At 38.5% G+C, this 27,627-nt stretch overlaps 1 protein-coding gene across 2 annotated transcripts in view; it reads right to left on the reverse strand.

The window, feature by feature from the left end:
- Nucleotides 1–27,627, reverse strand: part of LOC131055473 (phosphopantothenate--cysteine ligase 2) — a 91,968-nt gene that overhangs the window by 20,882 nt on the left and 43,459 nt on the right. For both annotated transcript variants that reach the window (XM_057989956.2, XM_059221350.1), the window contains 2 exons: nucleotides 3,997–4,049; nucleotides 3,821–3,880 (listed from right to left, as the gene is read on the reverse strand). In XM_057989956.2, the coding sequence (XP_057845939.2) occupies nucleotides 3,821–3,880; nucleotides 3,997–4,049 (113 nt within the window). The remainder of the gene's footprint in view (nucleotides 1–3,820; nucleotides 3,881–3,996; nucleotides 4,050–27,627) is intronic.

Below are 27,627 nucleotides of genomic sequence, written 5' to 3' on the forward strand. Positions count from 1 at the left end.
TGTTCAATGTAATTATCCGATTATTGAATCATTCATTCAATTTATTTTTCATGGTATCAGAGCATGGAAATTAAAAATTTCAAAAGTTTTTGTTATTAAATTTTTCGAAGTTTTTATTGAAGAGATTTTTTATTTTTATTTTTATTTTTTTAAAATTTAAAAAAGAATGGGTTCTTTTTTTCTTCCTGGGCAGATTTTTGTTTTTTGGCAGGTTGAAAATTTTCCTAGGGTTTCTGCAATTTTCAACTAAGGTTTTGACCCTTCAATTCAAGTCGAAATTTTATTTTGGCTGAAGATTCTTGGTGGGTTTTTCAAGACCTCAACTGGGACGTCGACACATTTTTTGGGTGCATCGTTTTCTGAGCCTCGATTTTTGAGCCGTCGGATCTGCATTCTGATTTCAGATTCTTGGTGGGTTTTTCGAGAGCTTTTCTGGATTGGTCTCATATTTTTCTGGGTGCCTCGTTTTTCGTGCCTCAAATTTTGTGAGAGTGAATTTGCCTTGGACTTTAAAAACAGTTCGCGATTTCTACTAATTCTGTGGATATCGGGAATTTTGGTGTCTTCTGGGCATCATTTAGAAAAAAAAAAATTGTCTGTATTTTTCTATTTTTTTTACAAAAAAAATCAGAGGTATTTTTTTATTTTCTGCAAATTATTATTTTTTTCTGATTATTTTCAGAAAAAATTTCAGGTTTTATGTTTGCAAAAAATTTTAATTTCTGGGTTTCTTCCAAACCTCGAAATTTGCGCCTTGGAATTTGTGCCAGAATTCTCCAGGGTTTCAATGTTTTCAACAACTGCTTCTATTCTGATTTTTTTTAAATCAAATTCTTTTGTCTCTTGCTTTCACTCGATTGACCTCGTTCAACCTCGATTTCTGTGATGGCATCTTTGACCAACATCATGTTGGAACACAGTCAGAAGTTCAATGGCCTCAACTACAACACTTGAAAACAACGCATGTTATCAATATTTGAATTACGTTGCCTTGATCAGATTGTTCTTGGCAAGGTTCCTCGTCCTACAGCAGCAGGTGAAGATCAAGACAAACATGATACGAAGAATCAAGAGGCTGTCATGCTTATCAAACTCTCAGTCATAGATGATCAACTCCCTCAGGTGCCTTCAGGTAAAACAGCTAAAGAGATCTGGGATCTTTTGAAGGATCTTCATGAAACGTCCGACAAGAGCCAAGCTTTCTTTCTGAAGAATATGTTGTTTTCTATCATGATGGATGAGAAGTCTTGTATCCAAGCACATCTCACGAAGATCAAGGAGATCTGTGACCAGTTGGAAGCTATAGGCCGAACCATGGTGGAAGAGAGTGATCACGCTGAAAAGCCTTCCCAGATAGTACGAGCATTTCATTGATACTCTCAATATCTCATCTACTAGTGTTGATCTGAAGTTTCCTGATCTCTGCAACAAGCTTCTACAACAGGATCGATGGAAGCAGCAGTTTGGAAGCAACGCTAGTTCGTCCATTGAACAGGCCTTCACAGCTACAATTTTGGATAAGAACAAGGGTAAAGGTCAATCCTTCCAACAGAAGGGGCAAGGTCAATATCCATAGTCTTCGAAAAGAAAAGTGTACAGTGTAACTACTGTCACCAATTTGGCCATATGAAGAAAGATTGCAGGAAATTGTTGGCATCTATGCAATCTAGGCTGGGAGGGTCTCAAGAACAGGAGCAAGCTCATGTTGCTGAGCATTTTGGAGAGGAGTCGGCCTTTTGTGCTTTGTGATAAGCAAATTTCTTGTTTGGTTAGTTTTCACATTTTTTTTCCTCATTCGCAAGGTTTCGAATTTTTTCCTTAAAAATTATTATCTGTCATCCGCAAAGCTTGCATGGGATTTCTAGGTTTTCATAATTTTTTCTTCAAAAATTGTTTGCTAGTTTTTACAATTTTTTCCTCAAAAATAATCTGTAATACGTGAAGCTCGCGTGGGATTTGTGATTCGCAAAGTTCTCTGGTTTTGATCGATTTTTCTCCTCAAAAGTTGTGCTTTGTTGCAGTCAGTTTTGGGTCGCATTGTCAGGGCGAACATCTGCAACCGTGGTATCTTGCAGTATGTTTAGGAGTTGCTGGAGCAAACAGTGCTCAGTATTCTTCTGCAAAAGGGTTTGCTGATTTTTTCCTCAAAATCATGGTTTCAGGTTTCAGTGTTTCAGTGCGGTAGATGGATAGTTATGCAATGCCCATCAGTCTCTGACAAGGTTTTGGGGCCGACATAGGTTTTTAAACCTACTTAAACACTCGACATTGATATGGACTGCAAAACAAATCATTTGCGCATGAGAAACTTTGCATTGGAGATGAATTTTATCTTTTTGCGCCAATCACACAATCTTTTATGAAGAAAACTTCGGAACATCTATTGGGGCTCTTCCTTTGCTTTAGCTTAAGGTTTAGTGTCAAGAAAACCCAGGGTTGTGTTGACTCTGTCAGCACCTGACAACGTTGTCACAACCTTGTCAGGTTCCAAGGAATTTTTCTAACTCCGTCAAATTTCAAAATTCTTTCAGCTTTTTGGATGCAACATGATTTTTAAAGAAGTGATAACTTTCCAAGTTTAACATTTGAAATTGGTAAATCACAAGCCCAGTCAAAAAATGTAAAATCTCATAACTTTTGACTGGGGGCTCATCTTTGCATTAAATTTTGACCACGTGATGTATAGCAATCCTAGAGCAAACCCAGCATTTGTTTTTGTCCCAGACATTAAAAATCCAAATTTTGGCATTTTTCATAACCTGCCTCATGAAAAATAAAAAATTTAAAATATCCCAATTGGCAAGGAATTTTGACCTGAGAATTGATGACATGGCTTGAAGTATCACCAAAAACAACTTTACAAAAAGATTCCCTTTTAACTCTTATGAATTTTCAAATTTAATTGTTTTTGTAAACCAGAGTTAAACTGTGTAACTGTATTCAAGGCTCAAGCTCTTGGCCAAATGAAATCTGATTGGCATACCAGGCTCAGTTTAGTGCCATATGGTGTTTAAAATGCATGGAAAAGTTTATAATTGGTTGAGGTTAAAAATACAGGCAACTTAGTACATCCCTTCAAGCAATGCAAACCATCAAGAATGTAATGGAATTTTATACATGTTGAGTGTGGTTTGCTTTTGGTAGCACCTATTATGGTGGAAATGAGCATTATTAGAAAATATCAAAATGATCAAGAATCAAGGAAAGGAAGACTAAAAGACAGTTGTATAAATAGTCTTCTTTTATTTTTATTTTTATTTTCATGTCAAGTGTAACTGTGAAAATCATCGGGACCAGACTATTCTAGGCATGAACAGGCCATAGTCCTGGACATGCTATTACACACACGTCCAACAATTGTGAGAAGACTTATTGTGATGCAGAGATTTGAACTTTGAGTGACTCTTTATGACTCTATTTACATCACAATCCTTTGGAATAAATCTTCTTTCGTTGGAAACAAAAATTAAATTAATATTGTTTCAGGCAGAAGTTAGAACACTCTAGTTAGAGAGCTCAAATCCTTCAAGGTAAAGTTAGCAGAGCACATATGTCTGCAATAACTCTCTTCAGAAAAGGAGTGGACCATTTGCAAGTAGGTGCCAAAGAAGAAATGATAGCTCCCTAGCATTTTTATCGAATGATATTTATATTCAATTGAGTCAGAATTCTATGTGAAGATATGAAGATATAATGAATACAATTGTTTTTAGGAAATCATATTTCTTTATGTGCATTCATTACTCATGTAAGAAGAATTATAAACATGTAATGGACATGAAGAGCAACAATGATCCCTCTGTGTCCCTTGAATACTTACTTGAAGATACTCAAAGAGTGTAGAAAACCTTAGTGCCAATAGACAGCCTTTCCCTACTGCCTGCACAGAAAACAAATCCAAATTTTCTTGAATGTACAGAATAAAATACAAAAAGTATAAATTAAACAAATTTCAATTCAAGGCAAAATTTGGGTTTTGATCCCAAAGGATCGTACAGATTTATAATCTTGAATCGCATGCTTCACAGATTCAGCATATGATGAGGACACTGGAACACACAAACAATCAGTTAGAAACTCTAGCCATGTGAACTTGAACAAAAAAACAATCAATTAGAAACCCCAGCCATGTGAAATTTAACAAAAAAAACAGCAAACCATTCAGCTTGGCACTATCAAATAGCATCCAACTTCTAGCAGATAAAATATCTACTAACAGGATGTCACTTTACAAGTACATGAAGATATTAGTTGTAAGTTGCTCCTAATCATTTGCAAATAGAACCTTAAGGAATGATGATAATTACATCATCCACTATTGAAAAAGGCGAGAAGACAAAAAAGGAAATACCAAACTATGGGCATACGCATGCTACAAAGAGAATTAATCCAAAAACATTAAGTAGCTGATATTAAACAAATACACACTAAGATTGATCATAAACTGAAAATCTAAGAAAAATATTTGAGGAGATTTATGGGGTTCCAAAGGATTCCTGTACTGACTAGGCAAACATTATGTAGTAGAATGGAATGATGAACAAGCTGGCTTCATTTGAGGCCTTTTGAAACTTGGATTGTGAACTCTTTCCAAATCATATCTATTAAAGTAATTAATGTTTATTTAATGATCATTATATAATATTATTTAGTTAGTAACTTTCTATTTCTGCATTTCCATTCACGATTGTTTCATTTAGACATCGTTTTGTGATTCCTTTATATGTAGTCTTCCGTCTCCATTTTTTAAATAATGAATTGCCATTTCATGGTATCACAACCAGTAAGGATTTTTTTTGCCATAAGCTGCAGTGAGAGTTTGTATGTCACGATTGCAATATTGATATTTTGCATTACCATGGTTCTTAATTTATATAAATTGGAAGCAATAAGGAAATGTCAATGTGGTTGCATGATTGCATCCATTATTGTTTGTTTTTTTGGCTTAGTAAACACTGGATGGTTATCTGCTGCCTTTAATCTAGTGTGCGGTACACTACAACCACATTCTTAAGATCTGTAATCATGAGTTTTTGTGTCCAAATATACTCCATAATCATTACACCAGAACCTCACCACATCTCCACTGGAGTTAAAGGGCTGCCTTATTGTGATGGGGAGATATAAACTTGCATCACATTTTTACAAGAACCCCTTGGACTTTGTTACAGCTCCATCATTGTAACCCTTGGGTTTTGACCTCATGACCATGCTTGGAATTAAACCTGACTTTGCCAATCCACTTACACCTATAGAATGTTATGTCCATAATTGTATTATTTATATTATATAACATCATTCTGATTCTTTTAGTGAAGTAAGTTTATGTGTTGAACTCAAAGAACTGTTACAATCATCCACTCATACTACTGTCTCAATTATGATGCTGGCTAAATCTAAATACCATATCCTATTTGTATCTGTGCTTTGTGCTGAGCATTTTTTGGATAAAATTTGTCATTGCCATTCTTTTGTCTTACAATTGAAATTGGAGTATGATTTTCCTGCATAACATAGTATCTCTTCATTTTACAACTTTTTTGACCAGTTAAGACAATTTCAATATCATAGGAGAGGCAGAACCTGTAGTACTGCCACTTTAATTTTCCCAAGAAAAACTAATGATATGGTGGCAGACTACTCATAAAGATTTGCAAGGAAGCAAACTGTTCTTAACCAAATTTGACATCAATGCTTCAGTGTTGAAATGAATGCACAAGGGCTTGATGTGCATAGTTTTGCATTGTTAGAGTGGCATTCTAACATTTTCCCTGAGCAAGGGGCTCTGCTGCCATAGCCAAAGTTGTTTGAAATCTTTATTTATGATGATAAATAAAGCTTGCTGCTAAGCTACTCAAATGGCAATGAATTTAGAGGTAGATCCACCATGTCTACAGGGATTGTCATATTAATGCTTCTGATATATCCTTGAACATCAAACTCATTGGCTGGGAATTAATTCTAATCGCTGTCAAGAATATTTTTGGAGAACCTTTACCTTGAGTTTCTAGGAGAGAGCCCTTGTTCAACACACACAACAATAGGGGAAGTATTCTAGACCAAATTGGGACGGTTTTTAAGGTGATTTGAATAAGAATTTTCTGGAATTTCAGATTGCATCAGGTTAGTTCATTTTTTTTACTCTTTTACTTCAAACATATAAATTTGTAAATCACTTCTAGTTTTTAAGAATATTTAATTTACATATTCATTGGATGGAATTGATTCAACTTACATAAATTTGTTTGTTGATTAAGATTTAGATGATTTACTGTAATTTGAATCAATTTTTTTCAGAATTTAAAATCTTTTCAATATTGAGTTTATGTTTTAGAGTTAAGAGATGTTATTTTTATCAAATTCGTTAAATCAATTACCATATTATTGTATGTAGTGCCATAAAATTGCGACCCTAGCAATTTCGACTGCATTAGGGTCCTCACGCATGCGAACTTGAATCCTCTAGCCTGATCGAAGACCGGAGATTGCTCGGCTTGCAAAAACAACTTCTTCCTTGGCCTCTACATCACCCCGTCCGCACTCTACCCTAGAGAAAGGGGTAGGACAGGGGCGTGGCACCACTGTCCCCCCTTGGACAGAGGCGTGGCGCCCTTGTACTCCCAGGACAGAGGTGCGGCGCCCCTGTCCCTGCCATATTTTGGGGCAGGACCCTTCCCAGGGTTGCATTGTTGGTTGTGCCTCGGGCAAGAAACTCCCCCGATGTCGGCCCGTAACAAAATTCAAATCCACCAACATGTATTTAAGGGGGCATTCGCTCTCTCATTTGCATAAGTTGGAAAGATTCAAGTTGCACAAGTGATCAAGCATTCAAGCATTCAAGCATTCTTTTCCAGCATTGAGCATTCTCAAGTCTCCCTTCAAGGCTAGGTGTTGCATTCAAGTCAAGGATTCGACTATTAAAGAGAAGATTGATTTCAACATTCAATTCCACACAAGCACTTCTATCAACATTGCTACTACAACCTCCCTTGAGGTGATTTACAATTCAGTCTTTCATTTACATCTACTTGCAAGTACTTTCTTTCATTGCTTGGTTAATTCCAAAACTGGGGTTTGACCTAAAGGCAAACCCCCAATCCAAACCCATTTTCCTCTCTTTTCTGTGTGTAGGTTGCAAGTGCGCAGTTGTACTTTCGGATTCGGACTTCATTTGCAAAGGCGGAAAAACCCTTTCCGTTTCACGGATTTTTCGGAGGACCATGTATATTCTCGCCACGGTCCGGGCAACTTTTCCTCAAATTCGCAAGGCGACTTCGTCTCGACATTTTACTGCCAGATCCAGGTGCACAGCTTCATCCCATATTCCGATTTCAAGTTATAATCGATTCTTTGTCACTTTTGCACTACATAATTCAATCAATTTCCTTTCCAAATCAAACAAGGAAGAGGGGATCAACTTAGCATTCCCAATTTATTCAGAATTCAATCTACCATCTTTGTGTGGAGAGATTGAATCTAGTGAATTATCATCCCTTCTTCCTAATGTAATGGTGAAAAGTGCTTGAAGGGTAATCAATAGCGAAACTCTCATCTCTCTTTGAGGGAAAGGGTAGTTTCCTTCTTGATCTATCATTCACCATTTTCCCACCATTACACTGTATTGCATTTAAATTTTACATGATTTTTAAACAAAATTATATCTAAATTGCTATGTATTTTTCTAAACAATATAATTTTGTTTTTGTCAATAGTGCAGGTTAATATACAATCACAATGGCATCTAGCTTTTTGATTCCAAGATGTGTCTATTAGCGTTAGAAGAGGTGAGACGAGAGATGGCCAAGGCACATGAAGCCATAGCTCTTAATTTTCCAAAAAAATCCAATGTAGATACATTAGGAATTGTGGGCTCTGGTCGTGATTGGCATGTACATGGCACATCCACCTCATCTAACTCAAGTAGAGTTCAATCACAAGGACTTTATGTACCTAGACACATACAAGGAGCACAATCTTCATTGGAAGCTATGGGGTGGAACAAGGAAGCACAAAAAAAACTAGATAAGGCACGTGCAAATTTTTGGTATTACAACTTTCCCTTTTGTGTGGCAAGGAGTCCATATTGGAAGTATTTGGTGACAACATTCACACACCTACAACCTCTTGCAATCAAAATTTTATCTTTTGTTTTCTAAAAAAAAATCTTTTATCTTTGAATTTGATTTCTATTTTCAAATTTAGAATTCATAACTCTTAACTCTCTAATTTTGTCTTTATAGGTTGCTAGTTCATCTACATATGAAAGGAATTGGAGCACATCCTCCATCCACTCTAAAGTATAATCAACTACACTCAAAAAAAAGGTAGAGGATTTAGTGTACATGCATTTAAATTTGCGGCTCCTTTCACACAAACAAAGTGGCTACAAAGAAGGGGACACAAGGAAGTTGGATATTGAGCCAGAGCATATTGATTTTGAAGCTTCCACTTCCCACCTTGCTACACTTGATGTTAAAGATGATCAAGCTGGTGCATACCAGAGTGTTAGTGCTAGTGCTAGTGGCACTATTTGTGGTTCTTCTAATTTACCAATACCTACATCATCTAATATGGATGGTGATGATAATATTTTGAAGACCCATATGATAATGCCTGATCAGTGATGGGTGATTGTTGAAGCTTGACATTATTATTTTTCAATTTTAATATATATTATATATCATGACATTTTGAGATTGACTAATTGCCATTGCAGTATTTTTTTATTTTTTTTTAGGGTAGTTTTGTTTATTATACAATGAATGATGTTGTGTGGTAATCTTAACTTAATTATGTTGATTTTAGTGATCAGAATTGACATGACTCGGAAATAAATAAATACACATACACAAGAACACCAAGATACCCTGGGAAAACCTCCCTCTTGGAGGTGAAAAACCCAGCAACAATTCTTAGATCTTGATTAGGCAATAACCAATTGAATTTACAATGAGCTTCACACTTGAAGCTAACACCAAACTAATCACAATAATAATTCCAACCTAGGGCACACTGTGATAGTGAACTTATCTGCCGATGTTACAGTTACAAGGATGAAGTTCGTTGCCCCTTAAATGGAATTTGCAGACCTCCAAAGGTGATCGTTGTGCTCCTGAGCAAGTTCGTTGTGCTACCACTGTGATACCAAATAGGATCGTTGTGTATTGATGATGTTCGCTATCTTCTAGATATGTTCGCTGCTCACTGGATATATTCATTGTCTTCTAGATGAAATTCGTTGATCACTGAAGGTAGTTCGCTGCTTGATAACAAATAGATAATATTCGTTGAATGTGTGTCTTAGCAATTGCATTACCATTACATATATATGAGACTCTAGCCATCAGTTTGCCTTAGGTCGGCTAGGAGTCTAAATTACAATACAAAAATATAAGTTGGCGCCAAAACCAAATAACCCCACACGTTAGGCAAGATAGGGTAGGGTTAACAAAACATGCTAGGTGCAAGATAAACCCACAAGTTACATATGCATCTATTTGGACCTAGCCCAATTACAAGCTATCCAAATTGGGGCTCAGCCCTAAACATTAATCAATTATATCAGTACAATTAATTTTAAGGCCAAGGGCCACATTAAAATTAATTACGCTAGGGATTCGACCTAGCTACATTTCAACACTCCCTCTTAGCTAGGGAGGAACCCTTTACACCGTGACCATGCTTCATGGACTCTTTCCATGATATCCATCATGCATTCCCACAAAGGATGGTTCCAAGATACATCATGGATTCCTTCCATGATATTCACCATGCATGCCTGCAGAGGATGAATTCAATATACATCATGGACTCCTTCCATGATATTCATCATGCATACTCACAAAGGATGAATCCTAAGTACATCATGGACTCTTTCATGATAACCCATCATGCACACCTGTAGAGGATGGATCCACCTTGCATTGCCCGCAAAGGGTGGAAGAGGTCTTACACCTCAAAACTTCTCTACAAAGAAGTATAAATTGTCACCTTGCACTCTACAGAGGGTGAAAGAGGTATTACACCTCAGAGAAACTACCACCTTGCACTCCACAGAGGGTGGTCCCACCTTGCACTCCACAGAGGGTGGAAGATACACACAATGTTATCATAGGAGCTGAAAACTCCCTCTTGGCCAAAGTATATTTTAGAGAAACAAGGAACACATGTTAGTTCTATCATAGAATCATAATCAAGAACATCCTTGCAATAATCATATAACAATTATAAATTCAGAACTGATTTGAATTCAAATGGTTAGCCATACTTCTCAAATCCAACACTAGAGATATCAATTTGTTTGTAAATCAGTTTTCAACACCAATGGTTAGAAAACAACAAGTTTAAGCTTTACTAAATATAATCAACAACAATACATTCATTGAGGATTATGGGGAATATGTAACTCCCTCTTAATCCTTATATAAGTAATAAGTTCACATGATTCAAAAACTAGTTGATTTACTCCTATAGTTTTTAGAATCTATCAACTATATCCTTAATTGAAAGTGTGAGTTGAAAGCTTGTATAGGCTTTCATATCTAATCCCGATGGCACGAGCTGATTTGACGTTGGACTCCTTAGGCCATGCAAGAATTCTTCCTTCGAAAAATACAACCTAATAACCTTTATCTTTTAGAGTAGATATAGAGATTAGATTCCTTTTTATTCCAGGTACAAACAAAACATTACTGAGATGAAGGGAAATACCAGAATCTAATTTTAAGTAGAGTCAAATCCTCTTACTGCATAACGAGCATTGTCACCAATAGTCACATGAAGGTTGGACTCCTTCATCACCAAATTTAAGAGATGCTCCCGATAGCCTGTGATGTGTCTAGATGCACCACTGTCAATCAGCCAAGTGTTACTGTTTGACTGAACATTGCTTGACAAGGCTGAGACAAAGAGGAAGTCTTCATTATTTTGATGTTCCGAGACTTCATTTAGGTTCGCTTGTCCTTGCTCAAGCTAAGAGTGACAGTCCTTTGCAAAGTGACCAAACTTGTTACATCAGAAGCATCGGATGTGAGACAAGTCCTTTGGTTTCTTCCTTGAATTAGGAGCAAAGGGTCTAAAATCTCTATTTCTCTTGAACTTATTCTTCTTCCAATGGCCACCTTCCTTCTTAGCTGTGAGGACATGATGATCACTGTCATAAGAACTTCTAATTTTTCCTTTCGCAACCAAGTGAGATTCCTCTTGAATGCAATCTCCTCTCAATCGATAAAATTGAGGAAGCTCCACTCTTGCACTGATTCCTTGAATAAAGGGCTCCCATGTAGAAGGAAGACCATTTAGAGCCGTCATAGTTAAGTCGCTATCTTCAACATTCTTCCCAACGGTAGAAAGTTGATCCCTTAGCTTAGAGATCCTCATGAAGTAAGCAGCTACAAGTTCTCCTTTCTCCAATCTGATGTGAGAGAGTTGATTCCTTAAGGCAAGTTTGTAGCTAGTATTGTTGACTTCGTACATCTTCTCCAATGTGTTGAACATCTCTCTCGCAGTCGTCTTCTTGGAGATGGATGACACAATGTGATCTTTGACGGAATCAATAATCATCCTTTGTGCTTCGTAGTCCTTCTTCTTCCATTCTTCCTTCTCCTTTTCGTCTTGAGGTTCAGCAGCATCCTTGCAGACATATTCAACAAGGTCATTTAAGGCGATCATTATTCTGACCTTTCATGAAGTGTAATTGGCGGAACCTTCCAACCTATCTTCAGCCCTAAGATAAGAAGCCATGTTGACCTGAACTTGAGCAGTAGGTTAGACTGAAAAATGACTGTAATTGATGAATCTGATCACAACTATTACGAACCAAGCTCTAATACCATGTTGATTTTAGTGATCAGAATTGACATGACTCAGAAATAAATAAATACACATACACAAGAACACCAAGATACCCTAGGAAAACCTCCCTCTTGGAGGTGAAAAACCCAGCAACAATTCTCAGATCTTGATTAGGCAATAACCAATTGAATTTACAATAAGCTTCACACTTGAAGCTAAAAGCAAACTAATCACAATATTAATTCCAACCTAGGGCACACTGTAATAGTGAACTTATCTATCGATGTTACAATCACAAGAGTGAAGTTCGTTGTCCCTTAAATGGAATTTGCAGACCTCCAAAGGTGATCGTTGTGCTCCTGAGCAAGTTCGTTGTGCTACCACTGTGATACCAAATAGGATCGTTGTGTATTGATGATGTTCGCTATCTTCTAGATATGTTTGCTGTTCACTGGATATATTCATTGTCTTCTAGATGAAATTTGCTGATCGTTGAAGGTAGTTCACTGTTTGATAACAGATAGATAATATCCACTGACTGTGTGTCTTAGCAATTGCATCAGCATTACATATATATGAGACTCTAGCCATCAGTTTGCCTTAGGTCGGCTAGGAGTCTAAATTACAATACAAAAGTATAAGTTGGCGCCAAAACCAAATAACCCCACACGTTAGGCAAGATAGGGTAGGGTTAACAAAACGTGCTAGGTGCAAGATAAACCCACAAGTTACATATGCATCTATTTGAGCCCAGCCCAATTACAAGCTATCCAAATTGGGGCTCAGCCCTAAACATTAATCAATTATATCAATACAATTAATTTTAAGGCCAAGGGCCACATTAAAATTAATTACGCTAGGGATTCGACCTACCTACATTTCAACAAATTACTGCTGTAAAATATGTATATATTTTTTATTCTTATGTTTTATATGGACAAACTCAACCCCCAATTTGTTTTTGACCAATCCCACAGGCCAGAACCCAAAGTACTACTAGGGATGGTAACTTAGATCTAGATCTGTGAAATGTTGTAGATTGTAATCCCCTAATTGCTCCAATAACTAGAGTGTTGATCTACACCTCGGGAGTTATACATGACAAGGCTTCAATTGGAAATGGCTTACTATAAAGGATGCTATCACTAGTTTGCAAAAGAAACCAATGCTAACAAAAAAATAAATCATTAATGAATTAACAATACATCAAATCATGAATCCCCCAATCATAATGATAAATTAATGAACAATTAAGCCAAATACGCATAAGTATTAATAAAATACTAGTCAAGTATTACAAACAAGTAATTGATAAAAAAAACTTAATTAATTATTAACAGATGATCAGACGATCATTAAATAGAATACAAAGGATCGATGTTTCTAAAAGAAACAATCGATAACGAATGAAAAAATAGAAACTTCTAATATGTACAAAATTAAATCATATTGACCATTAAACAATAATAAAGAATATTATTCTAATACCCTCCCTTAATGATCAATCTGTCAACAACACCAAGCTGCCCCCTGAATTTAGCAAACTTATCTGGGCTAAGAGACTTGGTGAAAATGTCTACAATCTAATCCGCAGTTGGAACATACTGCAACTGAACTGAACCGTCTTCAACAAGCTTCCGAATAAAATGACAATAAGTTTCCACGCGCTTGGTTCTTTCATGGAAGACAGAATTCTTGGCAAGTTTGAGAACTCCCTGATTATCATAGAACAGGAGAGTTGGACCTACTTGAGATATTTGCATATTTGCAAGCATCCGACAAAGCCAAACTGCCTCACAAGCTGCCTTAATTGCTCCTCGATACTCTACTTATGTTGACGAGAGAGCCACTGCCTATTGCTTTTTACTAGTCCATGTGACTGCACCAGACCCCAAACTAAACACATACCCAGATGTTGATTTCCTATCATCAAATAAACCTACCCAATTTGAATCTATGAAACCACTGAGTCTAGGATCGTGACTTTGAGTGTAAATAAGTCCATAATCAGAAATGCCCTTCACATAACGCAGCACACGCTTCGCTACTACCCAATGATTAGCCATGGGGGCTGTCATGAAGCGTGAAATGTAGCTCACTGTAAAACTAAGATCGGGTCTAGTGGAAGTGAGATAGATGAGACTGCCCACTAGTTGCCTGAATGTTGTTTCATCTACAGGAGGAGAATCAAACTTGGTTGACAACTTGAGTCATGTCTCCATAGGCGTGGAAGCAGGTTTACAATCCTGCATTCGAAACCTATCAAGCAAGTTCCTGGCATACTTAGACTCTGAAATAAAAATGCTACGATCAGTCTACCAAACCTCAACACCTAAACAATAATGGAGAAGCCTATTGTGACCATTTCACACATCGCCCCATTAGAATGGGGACCCCCTCTTTTTCTTAGGGTTCTGTTTTCCTTAGTTAGGTTTTCTCTCTCTGCTTGCTCGGTTTGGAGTGAGTGAGTGGTCGCCTAGGCCAAGTAGATTAGGGTTTCTCTCCAAGGGCTCGTCTTAGGGTTTCTTTCAAGCCGATTCCAGCCTGGTTTTGGGAAGTCCTTAGTTGTCTGCCTGGAGCCCTAGGTTTGCCTTAGTGGACCTTTTCCTTTTAGGGGAATGAAGATGGATAGGATGATAGGTCTCAGGTCAGGGTAGGTCTGGATTGGTGGTTTTCTTGTCAGAATCTTGTTTTCCTCCCAGTCGGAGCCTATTAAGCGGAGTCAGTGGTCAGAGAGATGCAAGTGGCGATTTTAGAAGCTGATCAAGATCACTAAAATCAACATGGTATTAGAGCTTGGTTCGTAATAGTTGTGATCAGAAAGAAGATTTTCGCTCCTGACCCTTCCAAAGGGTCCAAAGCGAAATCCTTACCTGACCCCCAATTTTGGCCTTAGACGTGCAGAATGAAGTTTTTGAGTCAAGTGGACATGATGATGCTAGGGAGAGATAAAGTTGATCAAGTCTAGATTGAGAAGGAGTGGAATTGAGTGTGAAATCAACCAAGAATAGAGATTTCGCTCCTGACCCTTCCAAAGGGTCCAGAGCGAAATCTACCTTTTTTCCACTTTGCTCAAGGATTTGACCAGAATTGTAGACTTTTGGGGCATAGATGAGAGAGTTGGATGCATGTTTTCCTTAGGGAGGAGGTTTTGGACCTTGTGATGATGAAAGCTAGTCTGAGAGGAGAATTTCGCTCCTGACCCTTCCAAAGGGTCCAAAGCGAATTCTTCCCTTTTTGCCTTCCTTTGACCTTAAAACCTAGTTTGACCTTGCCTAGACCCAGTTGGATGGAGGTTTGTCTTGATTGCGATGAAAGGAAGTTGATTTGACCAAGTTTGTGTGAGAATGAGTCGAAAGGAAGATGAAAATCAACTTGGGAAATGATTTTCGCTCTTGACCCCTCCAAAGGGTCCAGAGCGAAAATCCTTGAAGACCTCAAATTCTCACTTATCAAGGCCAAATTTCTAGTTCCTAAGGCATGTTTGAAGGTATTTTTGAATGTTCTAGCCTTAGGGAGTGAGTGAAGATGAAGGATTCCAGCCCAAAAGATGAATTTCGCTCCTGACCCTTCCAGAGGGTCCAAAGCGAAATTCTTGAAAACACTCATTTTTCCCTTGGCTAAAGTCAAGATCTTGGTGGAGATGCAAGAGGAAGGATCTATGTTTGCCTCCCAAAGAGGATTGGAAGTGAAAAAGTCAAGAATCAAGCTCAAAACATGATTTTCGCTCCTGACCCTTCCAAAGGGTCCAGAGCGAAAATCCTTATGGCTCTTGATTTCTTCCTTGTTTGGGCTAGGTGTTGACATGATGGAGGATGAATGGGTATGTTCTTGTCTTGAGAGGGAGTTGGATGCTTTGGATGATCAAGATTTTGCCTAAGAGATGAATTTCGCTCTTGACCCTTCCAAAGGGTTCAGAGCGAAATTCACTATAAACCTCATTTGCTACCTTGAATGGGCTTAAAACTAGGTTCCTCAAGTGGAAAACGATCTATGTTTGCCTCCAGGAGAAAATTGAAGTTTGAAAAAAGAACAATCAAGCCCAAATTGTGATTTTCGCTCCTGAACCTTCCAAAGGGTCCAGAGCGAAAATCCTCCTAAGGCTCATTTCCTCCCTAGTTTGACCAAATTTTGATTTGCAAGGCATCTTGAAAGGAAGGATGGACATCTTTTGCCATTGGAAATGTTTGAAAACATTGAAAAATGAAAGATTTTGAGCCAAATAGTGGAATTCGCTCATGACCCTTCCAAAGGGTCCAGAGCGAAATTCCTAAAAACACCTATTTTTCCATTGGAGGAGGTCTAGTCCTTGGATTTTCATGGCGTGGATGGAAGTGGGATAGCATGTCTTTTCCTCTTGAGGTGGTGCTGTGACGTTTTCACACATCGCCCCATTGCAAATGGGGACCCCTACTTTTTTGCTTTTTAGGGTTTGTTTTCTAGGTCTTTTAGGGTTTTGTCCATTAGCCTTTGCATTTTGAGTGTCGCCAAGGGGATCACATGGATAGCAAGTCCGGCTTGAGTGATGTCCTGATCCTGAAATTTGGCTAAGTCTGAAAGTCCTGATCCTGAAATTTGGCTAAGTCTGAATGTCCTAATCCTGAAATTTGACTAAGTCTGGAATGTCCTGATCCTGAAATTTGACTAAGTCTGGAAACTGAAAAACCTCCAAAAATTAGATTTTGCAATATAGCTCCTGGAGGTCTGAAACCACTCTCAAACATCTTGAAAGTATATGTGGAATATAACTTAAAGTATAAGTGACATTTCCTTCTTATACTTAAACGTTATATTCCATAAAATTATCCTGTCGGAGAGTTCAAAAAAGTCAGATTTCGCTCCTGACCCTCTCAGGAGGTCCAAAGCGAATCTCGCCCCTGACCCTTCCAGAGGATCCAAGGCGAAAATCAACCTAGGACTCATTCCTGGCCTTATTCGACCAAATTTTGATTTGCAAAGCATTTTGTTTGGACTTTGGAATTGATTGAACACCTTGAAGAAAATGATGAATTTTGGCCAAGATTAGAAATTTCGCTCCTGACCCTTGCTGAGGGTCCAGAGCGAAATTCATTATAGACATCATATGCCAACTCGCTTGAATTTGAAACCTTGTTCCTGGCCTTGAAAATGATCTTACCTTGCCCTATGAAGTGGTTTGAAACTAAAAGATTGAGCAACTTAGCCTAGATTGTAAATTTCGCTCTTGACCCTTGCTGAGGGTCCAGGGCGAAAATGTTGCTCGAGTTTATTTCTCGCTAATTTTGGCTAACTTGTTTTGTGTAGGGTTTCCCAGAGAGAAGATTGGACGTTACTGGACGCATTTGAAAGTTTGAAAGTTTGAAAAATGGTGAATTTCGGGCAACAAAGAAAATCGCTCCTGACCCTCTCTGAAGGCCCAGAGCGAAATTCTCAAAAGTACATTTTTCTTGCAAAGTCAAAGCAATTTTTATGGTTGGAATGGATGAGGAAGGGTGTGTTTAGCCCGTTGAAGATAATTTGGAGGGCTAACAAAAGATGGATAAGCTTGAATTTGCAAAATCGCTCCTGACCCTCTCTGAGGGCCCAGGGCGAAAAACCTAATATCCAACCTTTTTCTCCAAAATTGAGCAAAGCTAAGCCTAGGCACAAGTTAGAAACGGTGTTTGAAATGCCTTGAAGTGGAATTGAGATGCTGAGAGTGCAAATTTTGATGACAATAGGGAAAATCGCTCCTGACCCTCTCCAAGGGTCCAGGGCGAAATTTCCAAGAGTTCTCACTTCCCTTGTACTTCGAGATGGTATTTTGTTTCCAAGACTCAAAAGGGAGTGAAGAATGATATTCTACGCCTTGAGGGTAATTTGAAGTTGAAGTCATCAAGAATTTGTGCAAAAAAGACTCAAAATCGCTCCTGACCCTCACTGAAGGCCCAGGGCGAAATTTGCAAAACCAACAACTTCCCTTCAAGATTGTGCTAAGGCAAGGTTGTGCTAAGGTGGAAAGGTCCTCCAAAACGTGATGAACAAGGATTTACCTCCAAAACTTGATGATCCTAGCCTAAATTGCAAAAGTCGCTCCTGACCCTCACTGGAGGCCCAGAGTGAAAATCTTTGAAGCCCCTATTTTGCATTGCAAAAGCAAATCAAGCATGCATAGAACGAGTGAAGGAGATCATTGCTTACCCCACAAGGAGAATTGACAATTAAAAGATGAAGGATTAAGAGCAAAATTGAAAAATCGCTCCTGACCCTCTCTGAGGGTCCAGGGCGAAAAAAAACCTAAATACACTTTCCTCCTAAAGATCAAATGAAATCAAATTCAGAACTTCAATTAAAAATGCCATTTAAATGTCTAGATAAAGTTTTGGGCGAAAAAAGGGAGGTATGCAAGGTCTAGATTGAAAAATCGCTCCTGACCCTTGCCAAGGGTCTAGGGCGAGATTAGTGATATCCATCATTTTTACATTATTTGAGCGTGATATTCTTAAAAATTCACCAAATTTACTCACTTCGAAGCCTTTGGAAGATTAAATCAAAATCACATTAAATTAAAGGCATTTCAATTTAATAAATTAATTTTGTACCTTGAAATAATCAAAATAAACATCTTAGAGGTATTAAAATTAATTTAAATAATTAAAAAATTAAAGGTTGAGCGCACAAGGCATCATTTTTTCTTTATTTATCAAGTCGGCCTTCTTCTTGTTGATTTTTTATTTTATTTTAAAGCTTAATTGCTAGGTCGGCCTCAACAAGAATCAAGGTAAGCGCTCTATATAATGGGAGAGGTTCTTTAGCAAATTCAAATCATTCTTGCATTATCTCTCATGCGAACTTGAACAGCATATTTTGAGGAGCGAAATCCAGAAGATTGAAGGTGAAATTAAGCAAGTTTGAAGGTGAATTTCCAGATTTTGGAGAAGCTAGTGGAAGGTGAAGCTCTTTTGAAGGCTAAAGGAGGCGTACTTCATCCAAGGGAGGGCTATAAATCTTGCCCAACAAAATCCGGTCTTCTTCCTTCATTTTTCAAGGTTTTGTACTTAAATACTCAAGGGAAGGTATGAAGAATTACTTTTTTGAAGATCTCATTCAAGACTTATTGTGATCCCATTGCAATTTTGTAAAATCTAAGTCTTGAAAATCCAATTTCCATTCATGATTAATTTGAAAATGTATACTTCTTGATTTATCATGACTTTTTTCAAATTAATATCTTAAGTTTTACCTTTGAAAGGTCTTAAATTTCATGCTTTGAGGTTTGATGCTCAAAAGACTAACTTCAATATTTTGTGTAGGCATCAAATGGAGATCCCGGAGTTGGAAAATCAAGCCAGATCAAAGACGGTCTCCTCCAAGAAGATCAAGCAAGGATAAGGGCGACCTCCTCCACTCAAGCATCGACAAGGATGGCCTTCTTCGATCCGGCATCATCAGGAATAACTTCTTCCAATCCAACATTCCAAGGCGAGATACATCAATCATCCTGCACATCAAAGACACAAGAAGTCAGAACAAGGATTCGTTGAAGAAGCAGATAGTTCTAGAATAGTTAATTAAAGCTAGCTTCTCAGCAACATCAAATTGGCATCAACCAAGTGTCAGACGAGATGGCATCCCAGTCATCACTCCTCTAGTCGGATTGGTCCACCTCAGCATGTCCAGATTCAATGTACCTAACTTATGGGAGGTGGCACAAACTTCGATGTACCTACCCCAGCTATCTATTGGTCGAATTTTCTAGAGAAGACATGTGTCCTAAAGATATAATTTTATCATTGGTCAAGCATTAAATGTTATGTAATGGTTGAAACAAACCCTAATTAGGGTTTTCATTATTGAATCTTGGCCATTGATCTCAAATGGATCTGAGCCATCGAATTGTATTCAAGGCACTATATAAGCCCCGACTCTTCATTTTGTAAAGGCAGTTGTAAAGATAGTTAGAGAGGAGTTAATAGAATAGAGGGTAGTTAGAAGGTGATTAGCTAGTTGATAGAATAGCAATTAGAGTAGAGTAGAGAGAGAAGGCAAAGATTGTTGCCAAGATGTTGTTGTAAAAGACTTGTAAAACTTCATTGAAGAAATGGTGAAATTTATGGGTCGATTCGACAATTTGCATGGTCTCTACACTTCTCATATTTGATTTCATGTTATTAGATGAGTGGAAGAAATGTGTTTGATTGATGGTGAAATTCGTATATCCATACTACTAGCAGTTTGTTGATTGCAGACTTGCCTTGTGTAGTCAACTGGAATCATTCAGCCTAAGCTTAACTTCAATTGTCGCTTCTTCATTGATATGCATCAACCTGATGGTGTCTATGCCTGCAGTGATGATTTGAACATCATAAAGCTTTCCTTTGAAGATCGCACTAACCTTGTGGAGATGGTCCTATGATGTCAAAACAAGACTTAGTTAGAATTTCATCAAAGATCAATCATTGCTCCTACATTCCTTAGTATTAGGATTAGATTCTTTCCTCACCCTCATCTTTTTTCCTTTTTTTCAAATCAAAGTTAGTAAGACTTGTGATTCCAGCAAATCAGACGTTCAGTCATCAAGTGTAAGTCCCCTTGTGATTCCAGCAAATCACATCATACCACAAAGAGCTTATTCACACGTAGAGATCCTACATACAAGAACCTTGAAGTCATCCCGATTGATCCTTTTTGTGACATCTTCAGCATTCGGAGACTTTATTCAAGAGAGGATAAGGTACCTTTAGGTATTTTATTCTGTGTTCGCATGTGCATAAAAAACACATCAACAAGTGGTTTGGAGTTGGAGAAGTGGAGAATCAAGCCTAGAAAATGATTTTCGCTCCTAACCCTTCCAAAGGGTCCAGAGCGAAAATCTTCATGGACCTCATTGTCTTCCTTGTTAGGCCAAGCTCTTAGTGTCCAAGGCATGTTGGAGGAAGGATAGACATATTCTTGCCTTGAGGAAGATTGAAGTTTGAAAAATGAGCAATCAAAGCCTAAATCAAGATTTTCGCTCCTGACCCTTCCGAAGGGTTCAAAGCGAAAATCAACCTAAGACTCATTTCTTTCCTTATTTGGCCAAATTTTGATGTCCAAGGCATGTTGAAAGAGAGAATGGGCATATTGAAATCCTTAAAGATGTTTGAAAGCGTTGGAGAATGAAGGTTTTAGCCAAGAAAGGTGAATTTCGCTCCTAACCCTTCCCAAGGGTCCAGAGCGAAATTCCTCACAAGCCTACCTTTTTACCTTGTTTTGGCTTTAGACCTTATCCCTTGGGTGAAGAATGATGTTTGGTTTCCTTCTAGAGAAGATTGGAGTTGAAGAGATGAAATATCAAGTCAAGAAAGAGATTTTCGCTCCTAACCCTTCCAAAGGGTCCAGAGCGAATTTTCCCAAAACCTCTCTATGCTCTCAACTTTGTACTAGATCAAGTATAGGCTAAGGTAAAATCAAGAAGGAGATGTCCCTAAGAGTGACTTCAAGTTGCTAGAAATCATTGAAATTGAAGGAATTGAGCCAAAAAGTGAATTTCGCTCCTGACCCTTCCAAAGGGTCCATAGCGAAAAATTCTACAATCACTTGTTTTCCTTGGAAAATCAAGTCAACTTTGAGTCTTTGTAGCTTGGATGTGTGGATGGAGAGGTGTTCTTGCCCTTTTTGAAGATTGATTGAGGTCGAATGATGGAGGAGTAAGCTCAAACCAAGGATTTCGCTCCTGACCCTTCCAAAGGGTCCAGAGCGAAAATCCTAGGATCACCTACTTTCTTTGCAAGAAAAGTTCAAATTTTGATTTTTATGGCCTAGATGGGAGTGAGGAGATGTGTCCTTGGTCTTGGAGGTGAATTGAAGTTAAATGATGGAGGAACATGCTAGAAAACTTGAAAATCGCTCCTGACCCTTCCAAAGGGCCCAGGGTGAAATTGTGCAAAACCTACCTTTTCCCTTAAATATATGCCAAGTCTAGTGAGGATTGAGATCAAAGAAGGCCTTAAGGATGGCTTCAAATTGCCAAGAAATTATCAAGTTTAAAGGAATTGAGTCAAAATTGGAATTTCGCCCCTGACCCTTCCAAAGGGTCCAGGGCAAAAATTCTACAATCACCTATTTTTCCTTGCAAAGTCAAGTCAAACTTGGATTGGATATGAGAGGGAATGTGTTTTATTGCCTTGTGAGGTGGATTCAAGTTGAAATGATGGAGGAATGAGCTCAAAACAAGATTTTCACTCCTGACCCTTCCAAAGGGTCCAGAGCGAAAATCCTAAAACACATCCTATCTTCAAGGAGTTGGAGACAAGTCAGGCCTAGATCAAGTGAGGGATGCTCCTAGGATTGCCCTTGAAAAGTTTGTAGCCTTCAAATATGCTGATTTCAAGCTAAAAAGTGAATTTTGCTCTTGACCCTTCCAAAGGGTCCAGGGCGAAATTCTTCCAACCATCCTTTTATCCAAATTTTGAATGAAGTCAAGCCTAGACTAGAATGGGAGAAGCTATTTGGAGTGCCTTGGAAAGATTTTTGACCACAAAAGATGCATATTTTGAGCTAAAAATTGGAATTTCGCTCCTGACCCTTCCAGAGGGTCCAGAGCGAAATTCCCATTATCACCTGATTTGCCCATGTGAGAAGCTAAAAGGATGGATCCCTAGACTTTGTTGGACTAAAACAAGCATATGCTCACCTTGCAAAGGATTTTGGAGTGAAATAATTGGGGTAATTAAGGCCTAATAAAGAAAATCGCTCTTGACCTTTCCAAAGGGTCCAGGGCGAAATCCTTGAGAAAGCCTATTCTTCGCCTTGTTTGGGCTAGACAAAGAACATGAGGAGATGACAAGCCTAGGTGGTGAGGATTTTGACTGATGGAGTGAATAAGCCTAGATGAAAAATTCAAATAAGCCTTCTTGAAGTAATTTAAGCCTTCCTCATACCTTAAGCATTCTAGTGCCTATGGAGAATGAGCCTTCATCAAACCTTGATCAAGCTTTAGCATCCACTAAGCTTACTCTTATCTTTTCACTAAATTTGCTAATTAAATCTCATTTGGGGGGGCTAAGACAAATTTGCATGGGTTAAGGCATTTATAAATTGATTAATTAATTTTCTAAGCCTTAAAATAAATTAAAAAAATCAACCTTAGGCTTTGAAATTAATTTGAAAAATCAAAAATTCGCATTTTAGCGCCCAAAATTTATTATTTTTACCTATTTATCAAGTCGGCCATGCTTGTGGAGGGTTTTTTTTTTAATTTATTTAAGCCTTTACCAAGTCGGCCTAATGGCAAAATAAGGTGAGCGCCCTATATAAGAGAGGTGTATTTTGAAATTTTTAAAAATCATTCATTTTCCCTTGTGCGAATTTGAGGAGCAGAAGTTTGAAGGTGCGAAATTGAGCAGATTGGAAGATAATTTCCAGATCTTGAAGGCTAGTTAAAGGCGAATTTCTGATTAAGAGCTGATTGGAGGCAAATTTGCAGATCTTGAAGGCTAGTTAAAGGCGAATTTCTGATTAAGAGCTGATTGGAGGCGAATTTCCAGATTTTGAAGGAGGCTTGAAGGCTGATTGAAGGTTTAATTCATCAAAGGGAAGAGTCTAAAATTCAGATCAAAGACCTCTTATCCAGCAAATTCCCATTTTCCTTATCCATTCTTTTCAAGGTTGATAGTTAGAATCAGGGAAGAGGTATGTATAATCAGACTTTTGAAAGCTTATTCAAGATTTAATTTAATTTTTCATAGCATGGTTAAGTCTTTCACAATCTGATTTAATTCATAATTAGTATCAATTTGAAAGTTCATAATTCTAAAGGTTTATCATATTATTTTCAAATTGTAATCTTCTTATTTCCTTGAAAGGTCTCAAATCTCCTATCTTTAAATGTCATGCTCAAACCGGACTTAGGCGTTTCTTGTAGGTATCAAATGACGACCCCCAAGGCCAGTGGATCCACTACCTGACAGGCTCTCATCAAGGAGGATCAGAAGAACGATGAATTGGAGACCAGGATCGTGTCTAAGTGGAGCAATATCGGAGACACCAATCTAGGAAACTTCAATGTGAAGAAGTTTCGGGAAGCGCCTTACATCGGCAAGCCGTCACCTATTGCGAAGAGGATAATTGAGAGTGGCATCATCAAGGCCGCGGGTTTTCCTCCTGCAGTCAAGTGTCACGAGTTGATGATCGAATGTGCCCGGCACTATGATTCACATTTGAGGACGATCGTAGCCGAGGATGGAATTGTCTTAGCCTACCTTTCTGAGGAAGCTATAAGTGAAGCCTTTCATCTCCCAGAGCAGAGAGACATGATCTACAAAAGTCTAGAAGAGCTAGGTCTGTGTACGAGGATGATCCTGATTCCTGCCTGAACTTCATCAACAAGAATTCGTTGCTCAAAAGTCGACCTCGCCTGAACAAGATTCCCAATACACCGCACAAAATTGATTTCCAGGAAGAATTCAAAGACTTGATAACCATGCTCAATCGGGTTACTTTTCAAATGTTCGCGAACATTTTTAGTGGTGTCGCCAGATGTTGTGACCATTTCACACATCGCCCCATTAGAATGGGGACCCCCTCTTTTTCTTAGGGTTCTGTTTTCCTTAGTCAGGTTTTCTCTCTTTGCTTGCTGGGTTTGGAGTGAGTGAGTGGTCTCCTGGGCCAGGTAGATTAGGGTTTCTCTCCGAGGGCTCATGTCACGAGTTGATGATCGAATGTGCTCGGCACTATGATTCACATTCGAGGACGATCGTAGCCAAGGATGGAACTATCTTAGCCTAACTTTCTAAGGAAGCTATAAGTGAAGCCTTTCATCTCCCATAGCAAAGAGACATGATCTACGAAAGTCTAGAAGGAGCTAGGTCTGTGTATGAGGATGATCCTGATTCCTGCCTGAACTTCATCAACAAGAATTGGTCGCTCAAAAGTTGCCCTCGCCTGAACAAGATTCCCAATACACCGCACAGAATTGATTTCCAGGAAGAATTCAAAGACTTGATAACCATGCTCAATCGGGTTACTAGTGCCTCTCAAGCCTTCTTCTTCGACAAATGGATGTTCTTCTTCATACAAGTGATTGTGCAAGGAAAAGGAAAACTCAACTGGGCTAGAATCATTAGTAATAACCTAGACGTACAATTGAGGAGGTTAGCCCCTACCAAGTCTTTTCAGATGAGTTCATATGTCATATATTCCTTAGTCAGAAGTTTTGAGTACGCAGGGGTGCCACACAGAGGAGTTGTTGGAAGAGGACCCAGAGAAATAAGAGTTTGTGATTCTTATATTCAACTACATCATCCACCAAAGAATGATTACAAGCTAATCAATGATACCTTCACGATGTATATCACCAGGACCTTGCAAGGAGGGATTCACAATCGATTGTCTCTAGAAGCACAGGAGCTCGTGAAGAAGCATGGTGCATGGTTCAATCAGTTTCCAAAATTCACATACATCAGAGTTCATGGATGTCCTTCACCTACCTACATGTTGCCGAGATATCCTACAGACAGAATAATATTACTTGAAGTGACTAGGCAGTTGACAGCTTATGCTAGAGCATCAAGACACAAGCATGGAAATGGAATTCCCACGCCCATCCTGCTGGGAAATTCAATTGAAGTGTGTCCTAATTCTCAAGCCGCGGAAGATGTAGAGAAGGAGTTATCTCTATATTCATTCACATCCTTTGCCTCAAGGGAGAATTTTGATCCTCATGGTCATATAGAAGAGACAGTCGGGAAGAAGTACAAGCATGAGTTTCAAGTCAAAGACTTCTAGATGAATATTCAGGATGATATAGAAGTGAAAAGAAAGATGCATTCCAGGTTACCATTGGATCTCATCACGAAGTGTAAAGTTTACAGAGTAGTCGATCAAGCCCAGGACAGTGGTAGATATCTCCAATCATCCTATGAGAAGGAAGATAAAGAAGTGAAGATGGATTGGAATGAGCCAGAGGTTTCGGACCTAAGAGCATTGATGGCTCCTGTGTTAGCTTGTACTCATAGATGGGTAGACGTACAACATCAAAAGTTGAAGGAGCAGAATGTATCCATGACATTCACCCTGGAGACAAGAACAGAAGGAGAGGCAAGTGTGAGTGAGAATACTTCTCATTCCAGGGGTTCAAAGAGAAAAGGACCTGAGAAGAGAGAGCCTTCCAAGAAGAAACAAAAGGTGAATCCTGATCGTCCACCAAGTACATCTTCTAGGCCTGAAAAAGAAGTAAGTCAAGGAGAAGATCAAAGGCAGATAGTGTATGAAATTGATGAGTCTATGGAATCCATGGTGCAGAATGATAATCGGGGTAAAGGACAGGCACCTCAACATTCATCTAGTCAATCTCTTCAGGTTGGTGCTCATGAACAACAGGAAGGAAAGAATGATGATGAAGCAACATCTCCTTTCAAGGAAGATAGACCTCTGCCTAAAGAAATACAAGTTAAAGAAAGAAAGTCTTCTATTCCAGATTGGCTAAAAGAGAGGCTAACAAGGGTAGTTGTGGTCGAAGAGGAGGAACAAGTGTTCGACTTGGAAAGTCTCATAGGAAGTTCCCATGAAGAGGTCGAAAAGAAGAAGGCCACCAAGATGTCAAAAGTAATTAGAGATGAAGCATGATCCTGAAAGGTCCAGATAGCTACACCATTGGTAGACAAGTATGAGGATGAGATTCTAGCAGAAGAATATGATCTAGATACAATTGATCTTGGCCCACTTACCTCCAAGCAGGCTATGGAAGAAGCAACTGATTCAGTGAGAGCACTTAACGACAAACTCAAAGAAGAAATGGAAAAGAATAAGAAACTAGAAAGAGAGGTTAGTGCTTGGAGGAATTATTTTAGCCATCTTAATCAACCTTTCAGACAACAGGATCCAGCAATATCTCCTTTGCACGCACTTCCTCTTGAGTCAGTAAATGAGGCAGAAAGAATGAAGATCTTAGCTCAGATCATGAATTCTTGGATTGATGAATCTTACAAGGTTGCCATTGAATTTGCAACAAGGATGATGAAGACGGTCCACCGGGCTATCCAAGTTCTTGAGATCATCCATAATCTATTGGTAACTGTGGATGCATTTTCTCACACTAGAGATGTTGTCATCCTGGTCTCACAAGTGATAAGGAGGACACCAAGACAAGTTCTAGCACAAGAGAAGATAATGAATGGAGAAGCCCATAGCCTTCTGCAATGGTCAACTTTGCTCCAGATAAAGGAAGTTCTTTTCAAAGATATCAGTTCTAGATGCAGCCAAGTTGAGGGAACCATCCACCCTATTCAAGACAAGGTGTTTGAGGTATTGTGTACGATCCTTGACAGAAGAATTGAGATCGAGGCGGATGTAGACATCCAGGAATTGGAAGACAAGATCAGGATCATCTTTTGCAAAGAGGAGAACACAGTCACCGAAGAGCAGCGAAATCAAATGCATGCTACTATGTTCCTGATTGAGAAAACAAAAGAGTTAGAGCTTGGATGGGAGACAAGTCTTCTCACTGCCTTTGATCAAGTCCTTCACTTGGAAGAAAGGATGAAGAATCTCCCTGAGATTTCCATTGCTGAGATTGAGGCGATCACGTCCAGATTCATTGAATATGCTAGAAAAGAGCATAGAAAGGGGAACAAAGTTCTAGATGAGAAGTTGTTATAAAATGATGTGGCAACTTAATTCCTATTGGTCTATGTCTCCTCGCTATTTGTGCCAATTCCTATTGGCTATGGATTAATTATGTTTATCTAAATGGGGACTTTTTTGTAACAAACCCTAATTAGGGTTTAGGTGTCAAGATCTCAGCCATCGATCTTCTTTTGATCCAAGCCGTTCGTTGTATTTGAGAGTGCTATATAAGCCCTCACTCACTTCATTTTAAAGAGTTAGAAAAAAGTA

This window comes from Cryptomeria japonica, chromosome 5 (assembly GCF_030272615.1).
Source record: "Cryptomeria japonica chromosome 5, Sugi_1.0, whole genome shotgun sequence".
NCBI classification, from domain to species: domain Eukaryota; kingdom Viridiplantae; phylum Streptophyta; class Pinopsida; order Cupressales; family Cupressaceae; genus Cryptomeria; species Cryptomeria japonica.